The 24,480-nt window shown below is 46.4% G+C and overlaps 1 protein-coding gene across 1 annotated transcript in view; it reads right to left on the bottom strand.

Moving 5' to 3' along the window:
- The window catches only part of FOXO3 (forkhead box O3), a 108,244-nt gene extending 88,925 nt beyond the window's left edge, over positions 1 to 19,319 (bottom strand). Inside the window, 2 exon segments of the mRNA XM_032484644.1 lie at positions 18,278 to 19,033; positions 19,160 to 19,319. Of these exon segments, the coding sequence (XP_032340535.1) occupies positions 18,278 to 18,898 (621 nt within the window). The 5' untranslated portion in view covers positions 18,899 to 19,033; positions 19,160 to 19,319.
- Between the last annotated feature and the right edge of the window lie 5,161 nt (positions 19,320 to 24,480).

The raw sequence follows: 24,480 nt of genomic DNA, 5'->3' as shown, positions 1-24,480 counted from the left end.
GATTCAGCTAACTGCGCCGGCTCCTCTGGCACAAAGTAACCAAGTCTTGGAAACATTAAATGCAGTGTAACTCCTTCCCAAAGTCAAAAGCCTCCACGTTACAACCACTTAAGAAAACTCAGGCCCCATCACTCTGGAGTATAGGGCTGCCACCAGGCAAGTCACTCTTCAAGGTGTGGAGGTCTATAAGCAGCATCCTGGCTGCCTGAGGCAGTCCCCTGCAGGTGTATTTCCACAGAAGGCCTCCATGCTGGAACAGCTTGTTCCTTCCTGGAGGGTGATGCAGGACTGTCTGAAGTGAGGACCCTGTCCAGGCAGGTACCAGGATGTGCACATACCCTCACAAGATGGCAGGCCGGGTCATCCTCTGTAAAAACGGTGGTGACCACCGTTTATGGTGACCACCAAGCCAGTTCATAATTAAGAGTGACCTCCCTGTGTGCTTTCAGGTAAACACCTTTGCATCTCTCATCCTCAATTTCCTCATCCAGAAAATTAAGGGATGAATCAGATAACATCTAAGGCATTCAGTTCCGGAACTCAGAAGAGGCTCCATAGTCAATTTAGCATTAATTTGTTTCTCAGATCAGTCCTTGTCCTAGAAAATCCCTAAGGTAACAGGTTCCACTGAGATGGACAGGGGACTGTTAAGTACATAAAGTGGGGCTGCCGAGAAGGGAGGTCTAGGTACTGAGAGTCAAGAGTGCTGGGCTGGCAGATGTGAGGCCAGTTACACCTAACACAGGTGGTGAATAATAGATCGAAGGGTAGCTTAACCCACTGCATTATTTTTTCTGGGTCAGATGTGACTTTCCTATCTTTACATACAGGAATCAAGAGAAAACAAAATATCAAAAGTCAGCCCTGAAGACTGTCTCTTCAAAAAAGAAAGAACCCCACCTCTTAACATCTTCTGAAGGAGTCACTCATCATCCACAGGACAAAAATCTACCTGAAGGGTATTAATTTAAATAGGATAAATACATTATCTTACAAATAGCTCATGTATTTTCCTTCAGGTCTTTAAGGACATCTCAGTTTATATGCAGAATGCGAAATTTTCATTTTAAAAAATCTAACCTCTTTTAAAAATATTATTAGCCAAACAACTGAGAAGAAAAATGTTTCTGAGTTCTTACAACTAAATCTAAAGACTTCCATGTGACTTCTTGGATGAGAAACCATCTCCCACTAGCACACAGGGCTGGGCACCGTGGCCTTCTTGGCACACCTTCCCCTCCACTTCCACTCACCAGGATGAGTCACAAGCCCCTGGGTCTGCTCCTCACACCTGGAAAACACGATGTTTAGGATGATCCCTATGTTTAATCTAAATCCGGCTGGTAGGCACTTGCTTCAGTGGCTAGTAAATAAAAGGGATATGCAAAACAGCAAAGAAAGAAAAGTGATTTTTCCTTTTTCCTGTGTGGGTGAGGAGTGCAAGGAATACCACTTACATCTGCTTTGCACCCTGGAGAAAACAGGCAGTTTGGAGAATCCTATCCTCAAGAATAATTACACTTCACAAGAATACAAGTCTTAAAAGCCTTTTTTGTTCACTGTAAATGCTTGTCTACTACCACACACATCTGTTCTTCCAGTTTCTGAAACAGTGACAAGCCAGGTATAACACATCTGCCTCAATTTTAGCAGAAGATTGTGCAAACTCCCCTCCTTTCTCTTTTAAGCCAAAATGAGAGATATGGTAGGAAGCAACAGCCCAGTGAGGTCTCAGGCAGTTTTATAAGGTCAAAATCCTTATAGATTTTGGATTAGAGCTTGGATTAATTGTTGATTTGGGAGCTTATTCAGTCACAGCGGAGACATGCTGATAGAGGTATCTCACCTCTATCACTTACCAAGTGTGTGGCCTTTAGCAAGCCACGTAACCCTCTGTCCCTCAGTTTCCCCATCGGTAAAGAAGAGCTAATATGCTTAAAGCCCACAGCAGTGCCTGGCACGTAATAGATGTTCAATTAATAGCTTTTCATTACAGTCATGGAAAGGATGGGTCAACCTAAGGCTGTGACTGCACATATCACACCGATTTGCACCGATGCAGGCAGAAGATACAATTGTTTTTTTGCCTTTTTTAGGGGGGAGGATAACAGTTTTCTAACTTCAATTACAACCTTCCTTTAGAATTCAGAGTTCAATGATCTTCTCAAAACCAGAGGCCTCCTCTACCCCTAGTGAGGATTTTTGAAGGGTGTTGAGCAGATCTATATCCCTTATTTTCATCTTCAGATCTGGGCCATGGGAACTGAGGACTCAGAACCTCAGGCTGGGAGCCAATCCCTCTATGTGGCTGCCAGGCAGGCTTTTGCTTCTGAGGCTGATAGTTCCTTAAGGCACTTTACTTCTCTGTAAATCCATCCTTAAAAGGCCAGATTTTTTTGCCAACATACCCCCCTCCACCTTGTCCTCCAAAACATGCAAGCAGCAGTCCATCCTTTAGAAAAACAGAAATGGAAGTGAACGGATGTGCATCATTTCACCTGTGAGCAGTGGCAGCTCTGGAAAGCATCCCACCGTCCCAAGCACTCAGGCTCCCACCAGGTCCATCTGATCGACTTCTGTTCTTAAAAGACCCGCGCACTCTCCTGGAGTCCAATTCTGAACGCTGCTCATGGTGTCAATGGCACCACGTTGAGGACTCTCCTCCAACTCCTGCCCCAGACCAAGTCTCTCAAGGCCGCTTTCCCCAGCACTGCACGACCCTTCTGATGTCCCGACACCTGAACCTGCCTGCTTGATCCTTCTCAAGAATCTTGGTGAATCTGAGAGTGACTCACCTTCCCTCCCTGTTCCCAAGAAGAAAACCCAGATCACTGATCCTCTGAAGCTCAGCACTAAAGCCACGTCACCTCGGGCAGAGCTTCATGGAGGAAAAGGTATGCTACAGTAGCAGAAAAAGTTGTAATCCACACTAATCTCGGTTTCGTTTTTTTTTCCCAATGTGTCAGACATAAGAGTATTGATGAATCTCGGGCAACATCTGAAGCAGCTGCTAGGAGATCCTGAAATGAACTTCCAAGACCTGGGCAACCCACTGTTCTTCACACTATTTATATTCCCAAAGCCAGCGGCTACCCAGGAGGCCCTGTAGCGTGGACGCCAGAATCCAACGCCCCTGACAAGCAGCAGAAACTTGCTCTGATCTTCACCTGGCTCTGCCTCGTGGTGGGAGAGGCCCTGCTCCGTTAGGAAAGGGAACAGCATCTCCCCACCACGGCCTCACCTCTGACCTCAGCGTGAAAGCAGCACCACTTTCCCCCTCACTCCGCTCGCCCTCTCACATTGATTACACCCAGCACATTTTAATCTTATCTCTCTCCCACACATCCCATGTCCGTCTGCGGATGAGTCAGTGCGACAGCTTCCCTGTGCCATGCAGCTGCTCTTACACGAGGAACATTCCCCAAAGACCAAAACAAACAAGGGGGAAAGATCACAAAACAGCAAGAATCGACCTAAACAGAAGTGTCCTGAACACAGTACATGCGCCAGGATGAACCCTTGGCCTCCTCTGTGCACCCGAGCAGACTCTTTATTATTGCTGGGGTGGGGGTGGGGGGCTGACAACACAGAAAGCTACCCAGCAACAAGGATCTGGAATATTCTCCAGGGCCGGGGACTCTGGTACATCTCCACAGATACCACCGCAAGCTCTCTGTTCATCTTTCCCACTCCTGTCAGGCCTCTGAAGTCAGGATGGCATGAGAATCTTGATTTTTCACTCCTGATCTGCCCCCAGAAGAATTCCAGACTCAGCAAATGACTCAAAGCAGTGGTTCTCAAACTTCAGCTTGCAGCAGAATTACCCCGAGACCTGTGACAACACAGATTGCTGGGTTCAGAGTGTCTGAGTCAGTACGTCTGGGGTGGGCCCAAGAATCTGAATTCCCAACAAGTTCCTGGGTGATGCTGATGCTACTGTGTGGAGACCGTGCTTTGAGAAGTGTTAGCGTAATGCATGAGAATGCCGTGGAGCCCTCTGCCTCTAATTTCTACATCAGATTAGGTTGCACAAAAGAGGGAGAGTGAGTGTACGTGTTTCGGATCTCAAGACTCATGCAATGACTTGAAATAGCACCATCTCTTCTTACCAATTCCTGAAAGCTTCAAAAATAGTTAACTAGGGTCCAGTGGAGACTAGAAAAACAAGTGGGAGTTGGAAGCTCTTAAGAAACCACATTCGTTTCCATCAAAGAAAGGAGAACATCCTATTTAAACACAGTTTACTCAGTAATGATGCCCTTGTCCTGGAAGCCAACTGTTCACTTAGATCCCAATTTGACAGCGTCCTTCCTTTTTACATGGAGCTTCCGGGGAGCAGACTCCACCTTGTAATCTCCCCACAGAAGAGAGGGTGGAAATAGGTCTTAAAGTCATTACTGAAATAGTTGATACGTATCACAGCCAAAATCTCTCATTTTCCTAAGACAATGTTCTCAACCCTAACTGTACACTGTAACTACCTACAAGCTTTAAAAAATATAGTTGCCCAGACCCCAGACCTAGATTCTGACCTAAGATGGCACCTAGACATTGGTGTTTTCTTTTTTTTTCTTTAATGGAAGTATAGTTGATGACAATACTGTGTTAGTTCCAGGTGTACAGGAAAGTGATTCAGATACATATATTCTACTTCAGCTTCTTTTCCATTATAGGTTATTGCCAAGATACTGTGTTTAGTCCCTGTGCTATACAGTAGGTCCTTGTTTATTTTATATTTGGTAGTATCTGTTAATCCTATACTCCTAATTTATCCCTCCTGCCCTTTCCCCTTTGGTAACCAAAAGTTTGTTTCCCAAGTCTTAGTCTGTTTCTGTTTTGTAAATAATATGTTCACTTGTATCATTTTTTTAGATTCCACATATAAGTGATATATAATATTTGTCTTTTTCTTAGACACTGTTGTTTTCCAAAGCTCCCCGTGACTCTTAAATGCAGCCAAGGCTGAAAACCACTGATGCAGGAGCAAGGTCACAGAGAGAGAACGGGTGATGGGAAAGAGAGAAGGGCAGTAAGTCCCCTTTAGATACCGTCTAATGGCATAAAAGGAGGGAGAAAAGAATGGGAGAGCAGCTGGGAGCGACTAGGACAAGTAAAACTGAGGCTTAGATTCTGAGACTGATCAAAGGGTCAACCCAATGCTGGCAGTCTCAGGTTCAAAAATCAGAAACAGCTAGATAATCAAAGAAGTACCCTCATTTGCCAAAGACATGGCAACAGTCCAAAGGACACATCAGGAAACCCTTTTAATAAGGTGTACTTTTTTTTTTAGAAGCATTAATAACTAGGAACTTGAGGCAGAGAGCTTTAACGTCTCACAAACATACCCTCTAAAGGTTCAACTTTGAAATCACGTGCCAGAAAAACAATAAAATATATCCCTTAGCAAAATTAAATGTCTTTTTCTAAAGGGGGAGGCAAGAAGGAAGAGAGTGAAGCAGTAACTCTCATAGCACTTGGTAACTGAAATTATCTCCCCAGTAACCACAATGACAAGCAAGTTTTCAAAGTTGTAAAATCATGTGATGCAGATGATAAAACCAAAATAGAGTTATTTTCTTCTCTTCCTACTTGACTAGCACAGATGCATGAGATAACAAACTGGAAAAGATATTTGAAAGCTTTATGATCCTGCTTAAGGCAGAAGATGAACACCAAACAGACCAGTTGGAGGAACACGTTGTGGGTGGTCAGTGAACAGAGCAGGGAATCTCAGCGCAGGTAACAGACAGACATCAGGTGGAAATGATCTCTGCTCACTCCAGGGCCAACACTGGGAGCCCAGAGAGAAAAACCCAGATGTCTTCCCACTGTGTTAAGTTAAAATCGATCCATCACTTTAAAGCTTTTGATGTGATTAGAAAACCAAGATGTGGATAAATCTGCATCTTAAAAATGACAATGGTAGTTTTTGATAAAAACATTCATTTGTTAAGTCATTATGTTAAAATCAATTTGGAAGATGGTAGTTTTCACTAGCACAAATTAGCTTTCCTAATTTGACACGTGGTACTTCACTTAATCCAGTACTGACTGCCCACAAATTAACTCAAAGCACTCCCTGATTTTATGAGACTGTAGGAAGAAACCTCTCCCTTCCTCCCAAAGAGCACCTACTGAAAGAGGCCTACAATCAGGTGCCAAATTTCATCTTGGCAACAGACATGAAGGTTGAATGTGGTAAAGCCTAAAATATGGCTCAGATCACCAAGAATTTCAGCCTGAAAAAAAGGATCTTTCTTGGAAAGGAAGAAGACTAAATAGGACTGATTTAGATAATTCAGTTCAGCAGAGGACATGCATCTATTCAAACAGAAGTCTGTAAGCTTATCTTTATTGGACAGAGCTGGAGATAGAAGACCTGATCTAGGCCACTAATTTCAAGAAACAGGACACCAGCTCACCTAGGAAGTTATCTATCAGGAGCTTAAGAGCCCAAGTGTGCCAAAGCAAGCACGCTCACACCTGTATCCACTGGAAGATAACTTTAAAATAACCAGGCCTACAACATTTCCAGCATCCACTCCGGGTTTCTCAGGGTTACACAAATGATGCCCTGAACTAACTGATCATTGTTCTTTTAAATAAATTCAGGAGTGTTTCAGTATTTACTTAAGGAAAAAAAAATTATCTTGCTTAAAATGTAGTCTGTGGTCACTGGTTATTTACATGACAGGTATATTCATACATGGCAAATTAACGCTGTCAATGGGAACATTCTTACAAATAACTAATGATTAAGGATATGTCCTTTCTCATTCTACCAAGCTGGGAGGGAAAAGGTACCCAAATACAGAGCAAGATGCAAACGTATGAAGGGTGAGATTAGTAAGTCCTTAATTCGGAAACGAATGCTGGTAGGAAGCCCCAAGTCAGCTATCATATAACATGAAAATTCTAGGAAAAATATACAGCAAAACTGAGTTTTAAATTAGATAGCATTTTTTAAAGTAATTTACCAACATGACAAGTTCCAATGGAGACATCTAGAGAAAATGTTTTACTTTAGGAAACCACTACAGTATTAGAAGAAAATTAAGTTATATCGAGTTTTTAAAAAAAAAAATTAAGTAAATAAAAATAAAAAAGAGAAGGGAGAAGAAGATGAGGAGGAAGCTTTAAACATCACTCAGCCAAGCTTAATATGAAATATGGAACCAAGGCAATTACTTAGATAATTTATGATGAAAGAAGTATCATTTTTAAAATCAATTACTAGGATATTTCAGGAAAAAAGCAGTTTTGAGATTTGAATTATGTGAATTAATGACTTAACTTGATCTTTTTAATCCAGTACTGATTTTCAAGGATTCATCTAACAAGTCGTATTGGATATAATTTCATGTCCTCCTTAAACTTCAAGTTTGTGCCCAGAGTTACACCTTTAAAATTCCACGTTGGCCAAGCAACCTTCTTTGCAACTGCCTCCGGCCCCCCACCCTCCCCCACACCCTGGCTGTATCCAGTTATCGGGCACAGCCATTCGGCCTGCTCCGCATTTATCATAGGGTTTCAGTCTATCTTCTGGACACTATCCAGACACTACTCACCTATCTTTACTGTGAAACTGAGAGTTCTGAAATTTTTTCCAACACACACGGGATTAGTGTTCTACAACCCATACTTTATCTCAGGGCACATGGGTGCTGCATTCCAGCGGCCAATTAAAACCATCCTTTTAGGTTCTATCCATACATACTTTTACCTTGAAGACAAAAGCAGTAAGCTCCTTAGTAGAGATAAACATTTGAGCCTGGCCAGCAACTTGTATTATGCAACATTTTCTGTCTGTGTCTTGGTGCTTGCCTTTAAACCCCTCAGTAACTGCACTGCAAAGAGTCAACCACCTCAAAAAATATGTTTAATATCTTTATGAGCTCTGATTTGGCAACCACACTTCTGCTAGAAACTTCTTATAAATGTTCTTTTTTTTTCCCCTGAAATCCGTTTTTCCTGGTGGAGGTGTAGCCATTCACCTACCCACCTGAAGGTTACAGAAACAGATACCTTGTTCTCCCAAGGCAGAAATTTCTCAGAGGAAATAGCCCAACCCTGAGGATTTCTACAGTGTGTACCACTCTATTAGTTCTAAATACTAGTACACTTTGTATCTGACCCATAGTAAACCACAGTTACACAAGACAGTGACCCAGCAGAAATGAGAATCCCCATATCAGACTCCCCCACTAAGAGCCCAGGCACTGACCGAATTCTCAAAAAGTGTTAGCTTGCGCAAAATCAAGAGAAGGAGCCTAAATCCCGGGTCTATGTCCACTCCCCACCACCAGTACAGAGAGGTGTTAGTTACCCTGAGTCAGCCACAACTGGGAAGATAAAACATTCAAGACCTTATTCTGAAGGTTAACGTGAGGATTGGTGATTATATATAAAGAATGAGCCACATAGTAGCAACTTTTTACATGGCAGCTATTTAATTTTATTGTTTTATCCCACCCCCACCAAAAGTCCCACCCACACTCAGGAGGCAGTAGAGCAGCAGAAAAGGAAAAAGTTCTACAGCCAAAGAAACCTGGGTTTCAATCTTAAGCAATTTACTTAAATTTCTCTGAAACAGTTCCTTGTCTTTAAATTGGGATTTATATTTAAATGCCTAGGAGTATCATTACATGCAAAATACTTAGCTGAGTAACTGGCACAGAGTAAGTGTTCAATAAATCATAGTCACTCTTATTATCATTATTATTATAACTGGGCTTCAGAAAATCTTGTGTCCACTCGTCTTTTACTGTAAAAAACAGTATTTCCAACTGATATTTAACCCTGGCTCCCCTTCCCAAAAATATCATTTGGAAATACGAGAAAAGATGCAATTCTGATTCTTAAATACTTCTGAGCAATTCACCCAAAGGCCTACTATGTACCTAGAAAATACCTGCTGCTACTTCTGTGAGGACTATGTTCTATGCTTCATCAGGATGTTGGGGTTTTTGGACATAAATGTCTACAGAAGGGACGTAAGCCTGAACCCTCAAGTTTGTGAGACTTTGAAAGGCTTTGAATCAAGAACAGGAGGAGCCCAGGGGACTCTGGGAGATTATGAACTGGCCTTACTACCACCATGATGGGAGGCACCCTGATGGAGCTCCATCTTCCCAAGCCTGACTGGGACGGGGAAGAATGCTTCCCCAACTCCATCTGTCCACTGAGGACCCAGGAGGCTCCCTCCCCACAAAGACTGACTCTTCTAGACCAAAGCTCTCAGCCAGGTCTCATGGCCTTAGTCCACACTCCACAAGCAAAGCCATTTCACCAGCTTCACGAAATGGACTAAGAAGAAATTCAATAAGGAGAGAAGGAGGGTTAGGGAGGGAGTCCATGACACAGGCTATTAGAAGTGGGAGGGAGGGGCAGGTTCTAGTAGTTCTCACTGGGGAACTCATGCCTCCCTCCTGCACCTCACAGCAGGATGAAGAGAGAAGAAATTTAAATTACTAGTAAGTAGCCTATGAATGATTAACATTTTAATTTTAATCTAAGCAAAACCTTTTTGCTGGGAAGGGTGAAGTGGGTGAAGGGAGTCAAAAGGTACAAACTTCCAGTTATAAAATAAATAAGTCCCAGGGATGTAAAATACAGCATGCTGATTATAGTTAATATTATACATATTGAAAGCTGCTAAGAGAGTAAACCCTAGAAGTTCTCATTACAAGAAAAAAAAATGTGAACTGGACTTATGGTGATGATCGTTTCGCAACACACGTCAATACCGAATCATTACGTTGTACACCTGACGCTAATAATGTTGTATGTCCAACATGTCTCAATAAAAACAAATAAACCCTTTTCATTCTCCGCCTCTATCTGCAACCCTGCCTGCCCCTCTCTTCCATCCCTGTGCTTCTGTGCTTGCTTCCTAGGGCTACCAAAACAAATCACCACAGACTTAGGGGCTTCAAACAGCAAAAACTGATTCTCTCACAGTTCTGGAGGACACAAGTCCAAAATTCAAATGTTGGCAGGGCCATGCTCCCTCTGAAGGCTCCAGGGCAGGATCCTTCCTGGCCTCTGCCTAGCTTCTGCCAGGCCCTGGGCAATCTGGAGCTCCCTGGCTTGTAACTGCACTGCTATAACCTTTTCTTCGGTCTTATCTGCATCTAGCATGTCCTCTCCTCTCCTTATAAGGACACCAGCCACCAAATTTAGGGACCACACGAATCCAATATGACCTCATCTTAATTTACCCCCCAGGGAAGACCCTATTTCCAAATAAGGTTACATTCTGAGGTTCCAGGTGGATGTGAATTTGCAGGGGATACTATTCAGCCCAATACAGCTCCCAAATTGAAATAAGCCACCACCACCAAAATATGGGGCAAAGTGGAGGGAGATGACAAATTCCAGCTGCACAGAACTACAGGATTTTACATTATAAAAATTTCAAAGCTGTCATCTCCAGTGGATGCTCTAAATTAGGAATAATGTAGCTTTTGCCCTTCTCTCACCCATAGGAAAATGAAGTCTTGGAAAATATCAAAAGTCTCTATCAAAATAGCACAAAAACACAGAACAATCCACTGATCCAGACACCTGACATACTGTGAAGTCTGGTATTAAGTAGAGATCGACATTCACATATATTATCAAGAGTGGAGTCGCAAAAAGATGAAGGCCAAGGAGACATTTTTCAGTTAAAAATGCTTTCATTTAACTATTTGGGGATAGGAAGTGGACCATGGGTCTTAGAAGACCAAAGTTTCCTTTAAAAAGTTACCTTAGGTTTTTAAACACCCACCCTTTCCAAATTATTCTTTTCTAATGATGACATAAGGCTACATGGAAACACTATGTATTAGAGTTCTTTTTTGGTCTTAACCAAGATATTATTTGAGCCATGTAGGGGGAAAAAAACTTGAGATCAGTTTAAAGATTTGTGTACTCCCTCTGCTGGCTCTAAATTTAAAGAAAATTCTCAATAGCTTCAGGAGCCAAGTAATTAATTTCACCAGACATCTAAAACACAAGGGGAAATATGATGTGGATTCTCCCACACATACACACGCAAAAGCCTTCAAATAAATAAATAAGAAATTACAAAACACATACTAAAAACTGCCAAAGGCATCTGTTGAATTTATTGAGGATTCACTCCAGAGGAAAGTTAATGCATCCCGTTTATTTGTTTGGGGCAGGGGTCACTTCCTACCTTGGCCTTGCCCCTATAAGTGTGCCACAAGCTTTCCTTGCTCTGTGCTCACCTCTCCCCGGCAGGATGGGGGTGCATCTGGACACCTGGGCATAGTGAGCCCCAGACGATAACCTGGCTTTTTCACCACAGGCAACACTGCAGAAGCAACTACTGAAACTCCCACAGCCCATCAGAGAAGTTGGTGTACTTGGTAATGTTATCCCATAGTAGTGAACAACACACTGCAGAGAAAAAGTCTCCAGATTAAAACCTCAAAAAAAGGTTCAAGAGAAAAGTGGAAAATGAATACTCGTGGGGAAAAAAAAAACCAACTTGAAACATACTCTAATCATACATTCATGTTTTACAGGAAGGACTGATACATCACAATACTCTATGGGTGCGTGCTGTTGCACGTCTTTTTCCAGTTGGGGAAATCGCAATACCAAGAAGTGAAAGTTGTCTGCTCAAGAATAAAATGGTTAGAGATACTGAGTCTGTCTGGGTAGTGACGTGATCAGAACTGGGGTCTTCTATGATAATCACTAGCCTAACCACCTATTCAGAAAACTACTTCGGAAAAGCTGCAGCCTGGCCCTGGAAAGCTCCATCTCACAGACTCACTATCTCTTCTTCCTTTGTATGTGACTTCCATCTTCCAAGCCATAAATATAAAACTTCAAGTACATCTGGGACTTATCCCCCAGATGCAGAACATCACAGATAGCTTAGTTTTACATAAGATCTCTGTTCCTGTAAGAAGCGAGTGAATAAATTTTAGGCTGAACAATGCCAGGGGGACTCTTTCTAAACAGGCATATGGATGCTGCATAAAGCAGGGTCCACACACAGAGGGCAGATTGGATTTCAACTTTTTCTTAAGGAAAGGTCATTGGCAGATTAGGCTTCTCTTAGTTTCTGTGATGGGTAGTGACTAACACTGAAAAAGTTTTCAAGGACTTCTACCCTAGGAAACAAGAAACTGCGAGAAATGTCTTAGATGGCATCATTTTGTAGTGACACGACATTATATCAATATCCACCTTCATAGCTACAATATCCAAAAGACTCTTCACAGGACATCACCTCACTCCTGAATCACATCACCCCCTTTCAGTGTCAGAGTCCCAGGACAAGGCTAAGCTCATGAGCTGAGGACATAAGGATCCCAGAAGCAGCTCCAAGTATCAGAAATGCTTTTCTCAGCTAGACACCTTCCCTGCTTTCAAGGCTTTTACACTGTACTTGAGAATATACAGGAGTCACAGAAAAATGACAAAACAGGCAGGAGTCGGGGGTGGGCAGGGTAGGACAGGGTTAAGAAAGTAGGCTTTTCTAGCAAGGTGAGCTGAGGGCACTGATGGAGAATGCAAACGGAGCAATGCAGCGGCCTAGAGGGTGGGGGAGGGAGAGCAGGCGAGTCTACAGAGATGGAGGCACTGACTCGAACAGCTGCGAAACCACAATGGTTAGCAACAGGCATTACAGAACACTAGTGCCCTGGGCTCACATGGACACAATCCTAACTCCACCCCTGCTAGCTGCTGGTCCCTGAGCTAGTCACTCACATGCTCCCAACCTGTTTCCTCACTTGTAAAATGAAGCAGTTAGATGAACTCTAAAACTTCTTTTAGTTCTGAATTTGAGGCAAAAGGCAATGCAGATAATTTGTACGAAGTTCCACACCCACTCTGAGGGCGGCCAGTCCTACACTATGGCCCCACGAGACAGAACTGCGGATCCCAGATTAGTCCACGGCCATAGGAGGACTCTAATCCGGGTGGACTTGGGAAGGCCCCAGCTCCTCCCAAACTACAGGAGCCATGGGACAGTGGTCTTGCATCTCCAAAGGAAGCTGCAAATGATCTGTAGGGAGTTAAAGCCAGGACCCAGCCAGAGCTCAACACCACCTTTGCCATTTTCTGGTAACCTCCACAGAGCTGAAGCACTAAGGAAAGCAGAAGTACAAGTGGGAAAAAAGGCAGAGAGAAGGGACAGCAATGACAAGTTCACAGAGCACAGATTTGCATGTTTATTTTCTGTCTTCCCCCAGGAGAACATCAACTCCTGTGAACTAGAACCTTATCTGCCTTGTGCTACCGCTATATCCCTGCACCCAGCAGACTGCCCTACACACTGTATGCCTTTGATAAACATTTGTTGAATGAATAAAATGGCATGAGATGCAAATGGGTAAAAAGGGTTTGCTCTTTCTAGTCTTCTACTCACTTACTGTACACCAGCTGTATCATCCACTGGTACTCACCCACCTACATATATGTCATCCCCAGCTCCTTCTAAAACCAAAGCGACCCTCTGGGCCACTCCATTCGTGATAAAGGAAAAGGTGAGGAGAAAAACAAGTCAAAAATAGGATCAAGTCTGTTCCCTACAGACAAGATGAATGGGTGTGAAGATAAAATAAATTCCATATTCTCACCAGCCCCAGGAATGTGGAATCTGACCAGCAATCGGTAAGCTGGGTACCTCACCAGAAGGCACAGGCCTAAACAGTCTTACCTTTGCATTTCTGTCAAGATCTTTGGATGAATGGTATCTGCTAAACTTTTTGCATGCCAAGTAAATGATTTTTTAGTGGGATAAAGCCTCCTCACTAATTTTGCAAATAAAAATATCTTACAGGTTTCAAGTAAGAATCACAAGTATTAAAAAGTTTAACTACAAGATGTTCTTCTATGGTGTCATTCTCTTAAAATAGAACCCTCCTAAAAACTCCTAAAAATAAGTCTGCATAGTTTCATTTCATTTTCTAAGAAGGAGATAAACATATCAAAACAAAGACTTAACTTCTTTTTAAGAGTCTCTCTGTTACACGGGGCTCATAGATCAAAGTCTAAAAGGGCCAATTTCTTCACTTCATAGGTTGATGACACAGCTTTGAAAAAGAAGAAAAACAGTCCCCCTACTGTACTGCTGCTATAGGAAGAGGAAGTATGTTAGCTGAGAATCACTGACGAAGACAGTACTGCCAAAGGAAATTACAAAACAGCACTCTGGCAACATGGGCCAAGCAGAAGACAGATTCCTCATACACGGCATGACCATAACTGGTCCTTTGATGAGTTATTCCAGAAGGTGACTGAGGTCAAAATTAGAGGCCAATATGGAATTACTATGACTTTGTCATTTTGAAATTTAAAAAAATATTTTTAAACATCAAAGTTGCTGTTAAAATAACATTCTCTTAATACAGCACGTTGCAAAGGAACCAGAGGCAGTCATCTGAAGAATGGGAATGGTGAGGACGTGAACCAGCATCTTTTCACCTTGGGAAGAATCTGTAAGAGGACACACCCTCAGGGAAAGGAAGACTCAATCTCTTGAAGAATCACCCTCTGCAGCAGCAGAAGTTGTCGTAGTACCTTACATCTGTGAAATTGTAGGAGCCACCAAAGAAGCTCATGGCTACTTAACAGGATCGTGCCCTGACCCAGGGGAAATGAAGCTGTGTGGGCATGTGTAGGAGAATTAGCGATAAATGGGCCTGGCCAGGTAAACCTTAGAGTTCCAGAGGTCTGCCCGAGACAGGAGGAAATGAGAGAACTCACCAGTTCAATTTGGGTGCAGTGCAAGTAAACTTAATCGGAATCAAAGGAAATGTAACCTTTTCCCCTCTTAACCACATCTGATTATTCATTTCTACTTTAATACCTAAAGGAGACCTGTGAGATAGCCATCACCCTCCTCCCCGGCACAGTGTGCATCTGACAGACTGAAGTTAACCAAGAGCTTCCTCCTTTTGTTAAAATGCTCTCTTTTTTTGCCACCTTCATCACTTCATAGTTCCTAAGTACCCAAACCAATAGGCATTGGACAGCTTGACAAACACTGTGCACTCACTCAGCCTCCGTCAATATATGCCCATCCTTCTGATGCTGAAATAATAACCAAGATGTTTTAAGACTGAGAGGCAAATACGCTTTTCAGGAAAGTAACATCTACTTGTGTAACACTACTCAGTAAATAACCTGAAAGAAAGATCAATTTAAAAAGAAAAAGTGAGATAAAGAAGACCTCTAGAACAGTGGCTACTAATTACCTCTTGTACTAAATAGCTGTGTGGTCTTAAAGTCATTACCTTGAAGAATCAGGTTCTTGACCTATTAAAAAAGGGGGTGAACTAGATCAGCAAACCTCATCCTAGCTGTACATTAGAATCAGCTGAGAAATTTCAAAATAAAACAAAAAACAAAAAAAACCCCCACCAACCAATGCTCACACACCAGCCCAATTAAATCAGATTCTCTGGATATCTGCATTTTTTAAAAGCTCCCAGGGCTTTGAACCACTGGTCTCGATTCTGATCTCCTAGGCCTCTTTTCTAATTTGTTCTATGATTTTAGGGTGGTAATTCTGGTCACAAGATCTCACAATGCAATGGCCCAAAAAGCCACAAAAGAAGTAAGGCCTAGACCCTACATACTCTGTGAATGTGCACACCTGACTAGGGGAGATTAATCTGAATTCTAGACATTTTTAGAAGTAAAAAACCTGAATGCATAACTCAGGATGAAAGTAGTGTGGTTTAAAGGCACATTCATGTTTCCAAAATGACTAATCATGATAGGAATCAACTCCTGAAGCTTGGATGCATGGAAATGGGTCACAATTTGCTCCTGACCTCTCCCTCTCCTTCCACCCCCACTAAACCACAAGCACAAAAAAGTTTGGCTATTAGTCATAATTGGAATGTGAAACCAGCAGCCCCAGTTTCAAAAGGCCTTCTCCATCAAAGATTTGGAAGTTCCTGCATGGCTGCATCTTTTGATAAAGGTCATCACGCAAAAATTGTTTAAATTATATCCCTATAGTCTTTAAGCGTTAGTTTTTCACATGATACTCAGAAATGGAACTGGTGTAAATTTTCAAAATAAAAATAATCATAAAATGTGTGCTCTGTATTAAACATGTTGAGGCTTGACAGTTTCAATTTACAATAATTCATAAGATTTTAGTTAAAGATAGATGAGATAGCAGAGAAGGAAAAGAAGAAATCATGAGACACAAAAATGGTTAGGACATAAAACCAGAGTTTATGACTAGGCCTGAAATCTCTATTGCAAATCCTGCAAGCTACATGAAAACATATCTAATCCAGTCTCAATTCATGGCTATTTTTGGTAATACCATTTTCTCACATGAATATTAAAAAAACCTAAAAACCAAAAAACAAATACCATTTTACTGGTATTATAACTATAAACACAACATAAGAAATGTTATTTGTGGAGTTAAAATTCCTTTTGTAATCTTAAAATCATAAGAAAGGTGAAAACTTTTTCTACATAAACTTAAATTAAAAATAACTTTTAGCTAAGAGATTCTTTGCACCAAATTCAAAACATGCAGGACTAAATTTCAAGTGTGGGAAATCTGAAAAATATTCCAAATCCATCTTCTTAGATCCCATAAACTCACCTCTCACTGACACTGTACACTGAGATGAACCCTTGCTATCCACTTAGAAACTCAGTTTTAAATGGTATCACATTAGCACTGCTTTGAAATGGAACTCCCATTCTTTGAGTAAATAGCCATCATATCACACAACTGGCATTCCTTTGCAAAGCAATAAAATTAAATCAAATGTAAGATTCATAATGTCAACATTTGTAAAAGGACACACAGATTTGTGGAACAATATCAAAACACATGTTTTGCTTTCAAAGTATCTAAACCAGCCCTCTCTAATATAGCCATTAAAAAAAAACTTTTAAAGCACTTTGCAAAGTTTTAATGCAAATACGTCAATACACTAAATTCTTTAGCTTTTTCATAATCAGACTCCTCTCCAGTGCTTCAGTTCTCCATTAAGGTCAAACTGTTATTTTATACACCCACTGGAACCCAGGCAGATGCAGGGCTCCCCAAAGACAATGTAAGAAGTAACAGCAGGAGGAAGCGACTACCTCTTTAATTAACAAAGAAAAAAAACACTAAAAAACCTAACTTGTCAATAGAAGCAACTGATAAACGATATATATCTCAACTGCAGAGGACTCTTTTGCCTGGGAGATGGGGCCAGGAGGATGAGGAACTGGCAAGAGTAAAGCAGCTGGGTATCAGCAGCCCAGAAGGGGCATAGGAGTTAATCTCTTTGGATGTCCAACTGCAGGAAGTCATTACATCATAGGCCTTTCCACACCTCTCCCTACCACGTGTCCAGTGCCCCAAGAGGCTGAAAAGGAGCGGTAGAGAGCCTTTCTTTGGTTCACTTACAGGTAGAAGCCATTACGGTCCAGCCCTGCCAGCAAACCCCCCTCTCCCCACCCCACCCCCAAGGCCTAGGTTAACCGCTAGGACCCCGTCATCCACACCAGGAATCCCTGCCTCAAACAGCGCCTGAGTCCACGCCTCACTGGGAGCAGCAGGGGCTGCCAGTCCCCGCTGAGGTGGCAGGGCTGGCCGGTTCCAGGCCCCAGATCATCTCTGAGGCTACTCGGAGGCAGGTTTACCGTTGAGACATCTCTGAGAAATTAAGTTGTCAACACAGGCAAGGAAAGAGAGCAGGCCAGGAAAAGGTTTACAACCACCGCTTTTTGTAATGGTATCGATGTGCCTGTGGGAGTTAACACCCAAAAACCCGAAACTTGAACAGAAAGATTCTCATCCAGCTAGTCACAACGCACCATGCTCCTGAGACCGGCAAGAGACCACAAATCTAACCCCTCATCCAGGCACCAACTCCCAAACATTCCCCGACATCCCCTCACTCCACCAGCAGGGGCCTCTCCACACCTCCACTACGGTGAATTCTACTCCAAAGTTGGCCGTGGACCTACCTCCTCCGCGCTGACCTGAGAATCCAACAAACGCACTCCTGTCCGTCCGTCCTTCCCTCGCTGGCGTCCCTGGCCCCATCTCCACACCTGGCCTTGCCCGAGGCTTCGCCAGGAGCCTCCTCTCCCCCTCCCACCGCCTCCATCGCCACCCCCGGGTTTCCCGCCTCCGGAGGTCACACAGAACGCCCAAAGTCTCCCTGCCTACCCCTCTCCCCGGCGCCGGCAGGCGCGCTCCCAGGAATCGAAGGTGCGCCTCGCACTGCGCAGGAGGCCTGGCGGGTCCAGCCGCCTGCCCGAGGTGAGTACGCACCTTCCAGCCGGCAGAGCTGTTGCTGTCGCCCTTATCCTTGAAGTAGGGCACGCAGCGCACCATCCACTCGTAGATCTGGGATAGAGTGAGCCGTTTGTCCGGGGAGCTCTCGATAGCACGAGTGATCAGGTCGGCGTAGGACAGGTTCCCCCAGGCGTTCCGTCGCGACGAGCATTTCCTCGGCTGCCCGGAGCCCCCAGCCGCCCCTGGCTGGGGCGGCGGCAGAGGCTGCTGAGGCTGCAGCGGCGTCTGCGTCCCCCCGCTCAGCGCGCCAGTCACAGGGGCTGGCCCGGACCCGGCGTCCTGCCCTCCGGTAGCCAGCAGCCGGGCCGAGTCCTCAAGAAGCAACCCAGAGCCCAGGGGGCCGGCCCCGCCGCCGCCGCCGATGGCCATGGCCGAGCTGGCCCTACTGCCGCCGTCTTCGTCGTCTTCATCGTCCTCCTCCTCGGGGATCATGGAGTCAGCGGCCGCCTCCCCCGAGGGCTTGGCCGGGCTCCCCTGGAGCTCTGGCCTCTGCAGGGGCCACGTACAGGAGCGCGGCCGGCTCTGGGGCTCGAACTCCGGGTCCAGCTCCACTTCCAGCGGAGAGAGAGGGGCCGGGGAGGCTGGCGCCTCTGCCATCTTCGGCGCCCGCCTGCCCGGAGCTCGGGCTCTCGAGCTCTCCTCTCGCGCTGGGGCGGGGTGCGGCGGGGGAGGGACGAGAACACTGCGAAGGCTCAGGCTCCTGGGCACCGCTGCCGCTGCTACTGCTGCTGCCTAGGGAAGCACCAGAGGAGAGAGGAGAGTTGGTTATCCCGGGCTACAGCCCAGTCCTCCGCGAGTCCTTGCCCACCGCCGCCGCTCCCCGACTGCACCGCACCCGCCTCCCAGGAGCAGGCAGACCTGGAGACGTGCGTCCCGCGAACCTGGCGCAGCAGACGCCGCCCCCCGGCCAGGCCGCGGGGGAGACGGGAGCGAATCGACGGGCTCGCACGGGGCAGCCCCCCTCCCCCCTCTGCCGCCAACGCCGCGGCTGCCAGAGCTGCAGGTCTCTCCATGGCTAGGTGGCTGGACGGGGGGGAAGGGGGAGGGGCGGGGGAAGGGGGAGGGGCGCGGCCGCGCCTTTAAAGCGGGCAACAGCCAGAGCTGGCGCAGCCGAGCCTCGGTCGGAGCCAGAGTCCGTGCGAGCGTGCATTTGTTTATGTTTCGCTCTGGCCCGCTCAAGTGCTTCCTGCGACGCCGCCACCAAAGTCTGTGGCGTCTTCGGCTCTTCTCCCCGGCCCCAGCCCAGCTGCCTCTGCATCCCCTGCGACCCCTCTCACAGCAGAGCGCCCGAGCCCGGGACCGCGCCAGCAGTTCCCTTCTCTCTTCCCCTGGGGGCCAGGAGGGCGAACCTGGGTCCGAGCGCAAACAGGCCCATGTCACTTCCAGAAAAAAAAGGAAGACAGGAAGAAGGGGGGCAAGCAGCTCGGCGGGTGTTTGTAAAGGGTCGAGCTGAGCAGGAACGGCTACTTTTGGGATTTGTGTGGTTTATTTTCTCGCAGGCGTTCTGCCCTCCACCCACTTCCCTGTAAAGGTGGGGGGAGGGGCGAGTCATAACGTAAATCTTCCAACAGGTCGGGAAACGCCAGATATCCCGGGCGGCCAGAAAACCCGGACTAGCACGTTCATCACCTCCGTGCTCCCGCTGCTGCCATCTTGACAGTTTCCCCCCTTCACTCAAGTCCTAATTTAAAAACACTAGCGGGAGAGAAGAGGGGGCGCGCACACCGAGTCACGGGGAGGGAAAAGGGAAGAGCCTGGCTCAGCTCGGAAGCAGATCCGGAGTCACCGAGAAGGCGGTCGCCCCGCTGCACCTCTCTGGCGCCTACCTCGGTTCCTTCCCTTCAGGGACGAGGAGGGAGGACGCACAATCCCGCGCGGGCCCGGGGCACGGCGAGGAGGGGGCGCGCAACCTCGGCCAAGGAGAGGCACTCGGGCCGCCACCACAGCCCGGCTGAAGAACCGCCTGTCGGCCTGCGCGCCGCCGCCTTCCACATTCCTCCTCCTCCCTTCCACGAGCAGGGCAGCCGCGGCAGCAGCACAAAGTTATAGACACACGCAGGGCGCCTCAACCTAGGCTGACGGCGGGCGGGTCCCCGCCCAGAGGGAGGGCTGGGTGGCGGGCCTGGGTGTGCTCGTGTGCGTGTGTGCGCGCGCGCGCCTGCGCGGCCCGGCTCCGCTGGGATGCGGGCCTGGGTGTCAGGGCGCGCGCTGGGAGCCAGAACTCAAGCGGGCTCCCGCAGCTGTCTCAAGCGGGCTCCTCCTCCCTCCCAAGAGCCTCAACAACAAAGCGCGGCGCTGGTCCAGGAGAAGAGGGAGGGAGGAGCGCAGAGCCCCAAACGGCCCACGACCGCAGTCGTGTAGCCTGCCTGACTCAGACAGAGCAGAGTACCTGGCACCAGGGTCCCCAGCTTGCGTGTCCCTCCGCTAGGCTCTGGGCCCGCCCTGGTGTCCTGTTCCCCATAAGAACCTGACACCAGGTAACACCCAAGATAAGATGCTGACTGCAGATGGCAAGGGTTACCTCGGCGTGTAAATACTGACAAGCAAAGATGTTGGTACCCTTAGGACTTCCATACGCTGACGCCCTCAGATTTGATCAGGTACCAGTTGGTTTCCACTGAGTCTCTAACCTAGGACGCTTGATCGCAATAGTGTTACTTTTCATGAATTTCACGGCAAACGAGAGAAGTGTTAACTATGGAGAAAAGCAAATTTTTCCACATTCCTAAATGCAGGAACAGAATTTGAACAACTGTGAATGGGAAATAATAAGTCTAATGTTTAAATGACGACAAAATAGCTAATTGTGCATTTTTTACTTTTTTAAAGAAAGATACTCCTTTAGATTTAGAAAAACATCGTCACAAGTCCTTATCCTACAATCAGTACCCAAGTCGTTCATTGTGCGCTAAGAATGCACTACAAGCGACACGCACACCAAAATCTACCCACTTTGATTCATAAATATCATTTTTCCCCCTTAAATCCTTCCAAGGCACTGGAAGTATCCTAGAGTCCAGAGCGGGCTCCGCAATAACCCGATACACAAAAAAGTACAACCCGACACAAAAAGGTCCAACCCAGCATACGCAAGAGTCCGCCCACAGGGCCGTCTCCAGGCTCCAGGCTTTGCGCAGCACCCGTCACTCAAGTGACGCATGGCCCCGCCCCTGCACCAAGCTAGTTCGACGCGTACAAACAGATGATGTCATTGAATCCACACGCGCGTGACCCGGGAGCTCTGTGCCGCGTCGCCATTCGCTGTGCCGCTTACTCGTCAAGCCACGCTGCGCGCTGACTGGCTGCGGCCACCCGTCTCCAGGCCCCAGACGCCCTTCTCCGCCCCCCACCTCCGCCCCCCAACAAATAAACAATCGAGTAAAATTCGAAGGAAGGAGAGGACAGAGGACGAACCAGAAGCCAATCCTTCGCGCGCTGACGGGAAGGAGAGTTAAAAGGAGGGGAACGTGAGAGGACGGGGAGGGAAAGGGAAGCAGACATGAGGCGATGGGTTCTACTGCGATGAGGTGGCGTCAGAGGATGAAAGTTGGAGAGTACTCTGCGGGGTGCGCCTAGGGCCTAGGAGCTGCGGGGCTGGGGGCGGTGCGCGGCCCTCCGAGAGGGCGGAGACTGGGCCGCGCTGGCGCGGCTGGGCACGGGCGGAGCCGGCAGACACGTGCGGGAGGAGGGCGGGCGCGCGCCGCACAGGCTCGCCCGGGGCGCGCGGCACGGGTAGCCGCGCGCGCTTGTTTACCAGCGCACGTGGGTGTTATTTTTAAATGGAATGTTGTGCTGCCCGCGCAGCGGAGGGGCGGGCGAGTAGGGCCGCTTGTGCCGGCTAGGGGACGCGGCGGGGCCGCGCCACGGCCTCGCCAAGCGCTGCTCACCGGCTAGCAAGACTGTCCTCAGTGCGGGCTTCCTGCACAGCCGACAGCTGGGGCTGGAGAGCCTGATTGCAGTTTCCCCGCACTGCCCTAGCCTCACGCAGAGAACATGCTCCCGCCTCAGAATGCTGCCTTTTTAAAGCCCCTGCTTGGCTCCCTTATTCATATTCCGGGAACAAAGCCACCTATTTCTTTAAGTGCTAATGGGCTCGCCATGGCCAGGCTCCGCAGTCACTGGTTCCGGAGCAGATTTCACACTTTCACTTACTGACTGGCACACACCACCTTGGACCTGAGGTGGATTCTCGTCACCTTTGCTGGTTTGTGCCTTCGCTCCCTTGCTCGAATGTCCTGAGTCCATGTGTGCTCGTCTCTTAGACGTACACCTCTGCTCACACACAAATGCGCATCTATTTCGGGTTGTTCTTGGAGGGGGCAAGTTTGGGGTAAAGAGCTCTGACCGCTTCCTGGGCTTACTCCTCCGTGGGAGGAACCTCTACTCTCCTTGTGGACCTGTCCCGCTGAGAAGGCCTGAGTTTGCATTTGGTTCATAATCTGGTAGTGTCGACTATGATGCACAATCAGAACTCAGCTTCAACTGCCCAAAGCCGGGTAGAATACATCACACCATCAGTCTGATTTTCTGCTTTTCAGGAAGAACCAGGAGGCCAGTTCACCCAGGGCTTTGCACTGTGGTACAGCATAAAATCCAAAGGATTTTCAGTTGCTCATTTTTAATACTTTAACACACTGTAAGACAAATCGCCCCTTCTCTAAATCTAAGCAATCCTTTGTCATTAAGCACAGACGGTGAAAGAATATGTTTACACTGGCCAGGCTCTTGGCCGTTAGCTTTCCTCTATAAACATGTTGAGTGTCCATTTACAGAATGTATATCCCAAGGACATTCCCCCAAAATGGAACAGTTAAAGATTCAGTAGATTAACTGAGCTCATTGTGACCCTCTTAGTAACTATCAGGGGGTGGGGACAAACACAGTTATTTCCCTCAAAAAGCTTTACAGTCTTAGTGGAGTGATGAGATGTTTAGAAGTTCAGTATTTCAAGAGTTTAAAAGCAGTACAAGACAAATACAAGAGGTTGTACGTACAGTGTTGGGTAAGTGTCAAATGAGTTGAGGATCAAAACTTCAAATGGCAGTGACTATAAACATTCAGCTTGGTAAATGTGAATCTTACCCAAAAAATTAACATCTGTAATGTGTCCCTGTGGGCAAACCTTTGAAAACTCAGAGGTTGAATCCCAGTGATTGTTCTCTTTTAGCCTGAAATTGCTTTGACCTTTCACTTCGCCTTGAAGTCTTCCTTGGTCCTTCCTTTCTCCCACCAGGTGTTTAGTATAGGAAAGCTGAGTAAGTTATGGTTTGTTAATCGGGAAGGTATGCCAGCATTCCCGATGCACTAGAATGTTTGGTTGAAACTTCCCCCACTTACAAATGATTTCAGGTGGTAACTGTCCACTCCATTTTATAAATTCATTCACTGGAGGAGCAAACTTTTTTTTTAATTTACCTAAATAAGCTAAGTAAACTCACCATCTCAAGTATCTAATTATGGGAGACTGGTGGTAGATGCCAGTGATCTCCCTCTGAGGGGACCACCACTAGCACCTGGGTCCTTGCACCTGTGTTAGCTGGATACGCCCTCTGACCACAGAGCCCAAACAATAAGGACTGAGCACAGTGCTCATTTCCCTCTTGGATTGGCTTCTGTGTCCATCTCAACAAGGAAGGCAGGAAACACAAATATAATATAGCCTCCCGGCAAATACGTGATCCAGCTGGAAGGAAAGAAGGATCCCCAATATTCAGGTCTATACCTGCTCCCCATCCTTTGTCTGACACCCTCATTAGTCCCTTCCTCTGCCTCCCTGCTCCTCAGCAAACTACTCCAATGAAAAACACACTTATTGAACATTATTACCAAAGACCTTGAGCTTTGGCTTGTTCTCTGGGGCATCAATCCAGGCAGGTTTCATCATCACCCTCTCCAAGGCTCTGGAGCTCCTGTCCTACCTCCTCCCCTTTACCTCTTTCAGGCTTGACATACCCTGGCAGAACCTCTCCTGAGTCGTTATAGTGACTGTCCTGTGGTTCAGTTGAAAGGCAAGTATGTGTTTTTCAGGGGGAAAAATACAAAAGATCCAAAAAAGGGTGAAGATGTACCTGAGATGGAATTGCATAGACAAGAAAAAGTGGGAAGGATTCTTTGGGTGTTATGAGGTAATGATGATAGCTAACCTGTGAAACTTAATATGTTCCAGGCCCTGAACTAAG

Source organism: Camelus ferus, chromosome 8 (assembly GCF_009834535.1).
Source record: "Camelus ferus isolate YT-003-E chromosome 8, BCGSAC_Cfer_1.0, whole genome shotgun sequence".
Lineage (NCBI taxonomy): Eukaryota > Metazoa > Chordata > Mammalia > Artiodactyla > Camelidae > Camelus > Camelus ferus.
The sequence above is the reverse complement of the archived record's forward strand: the minus strand, read 5'-3'. Positions and strand labels throughout refer to the sequence as shown.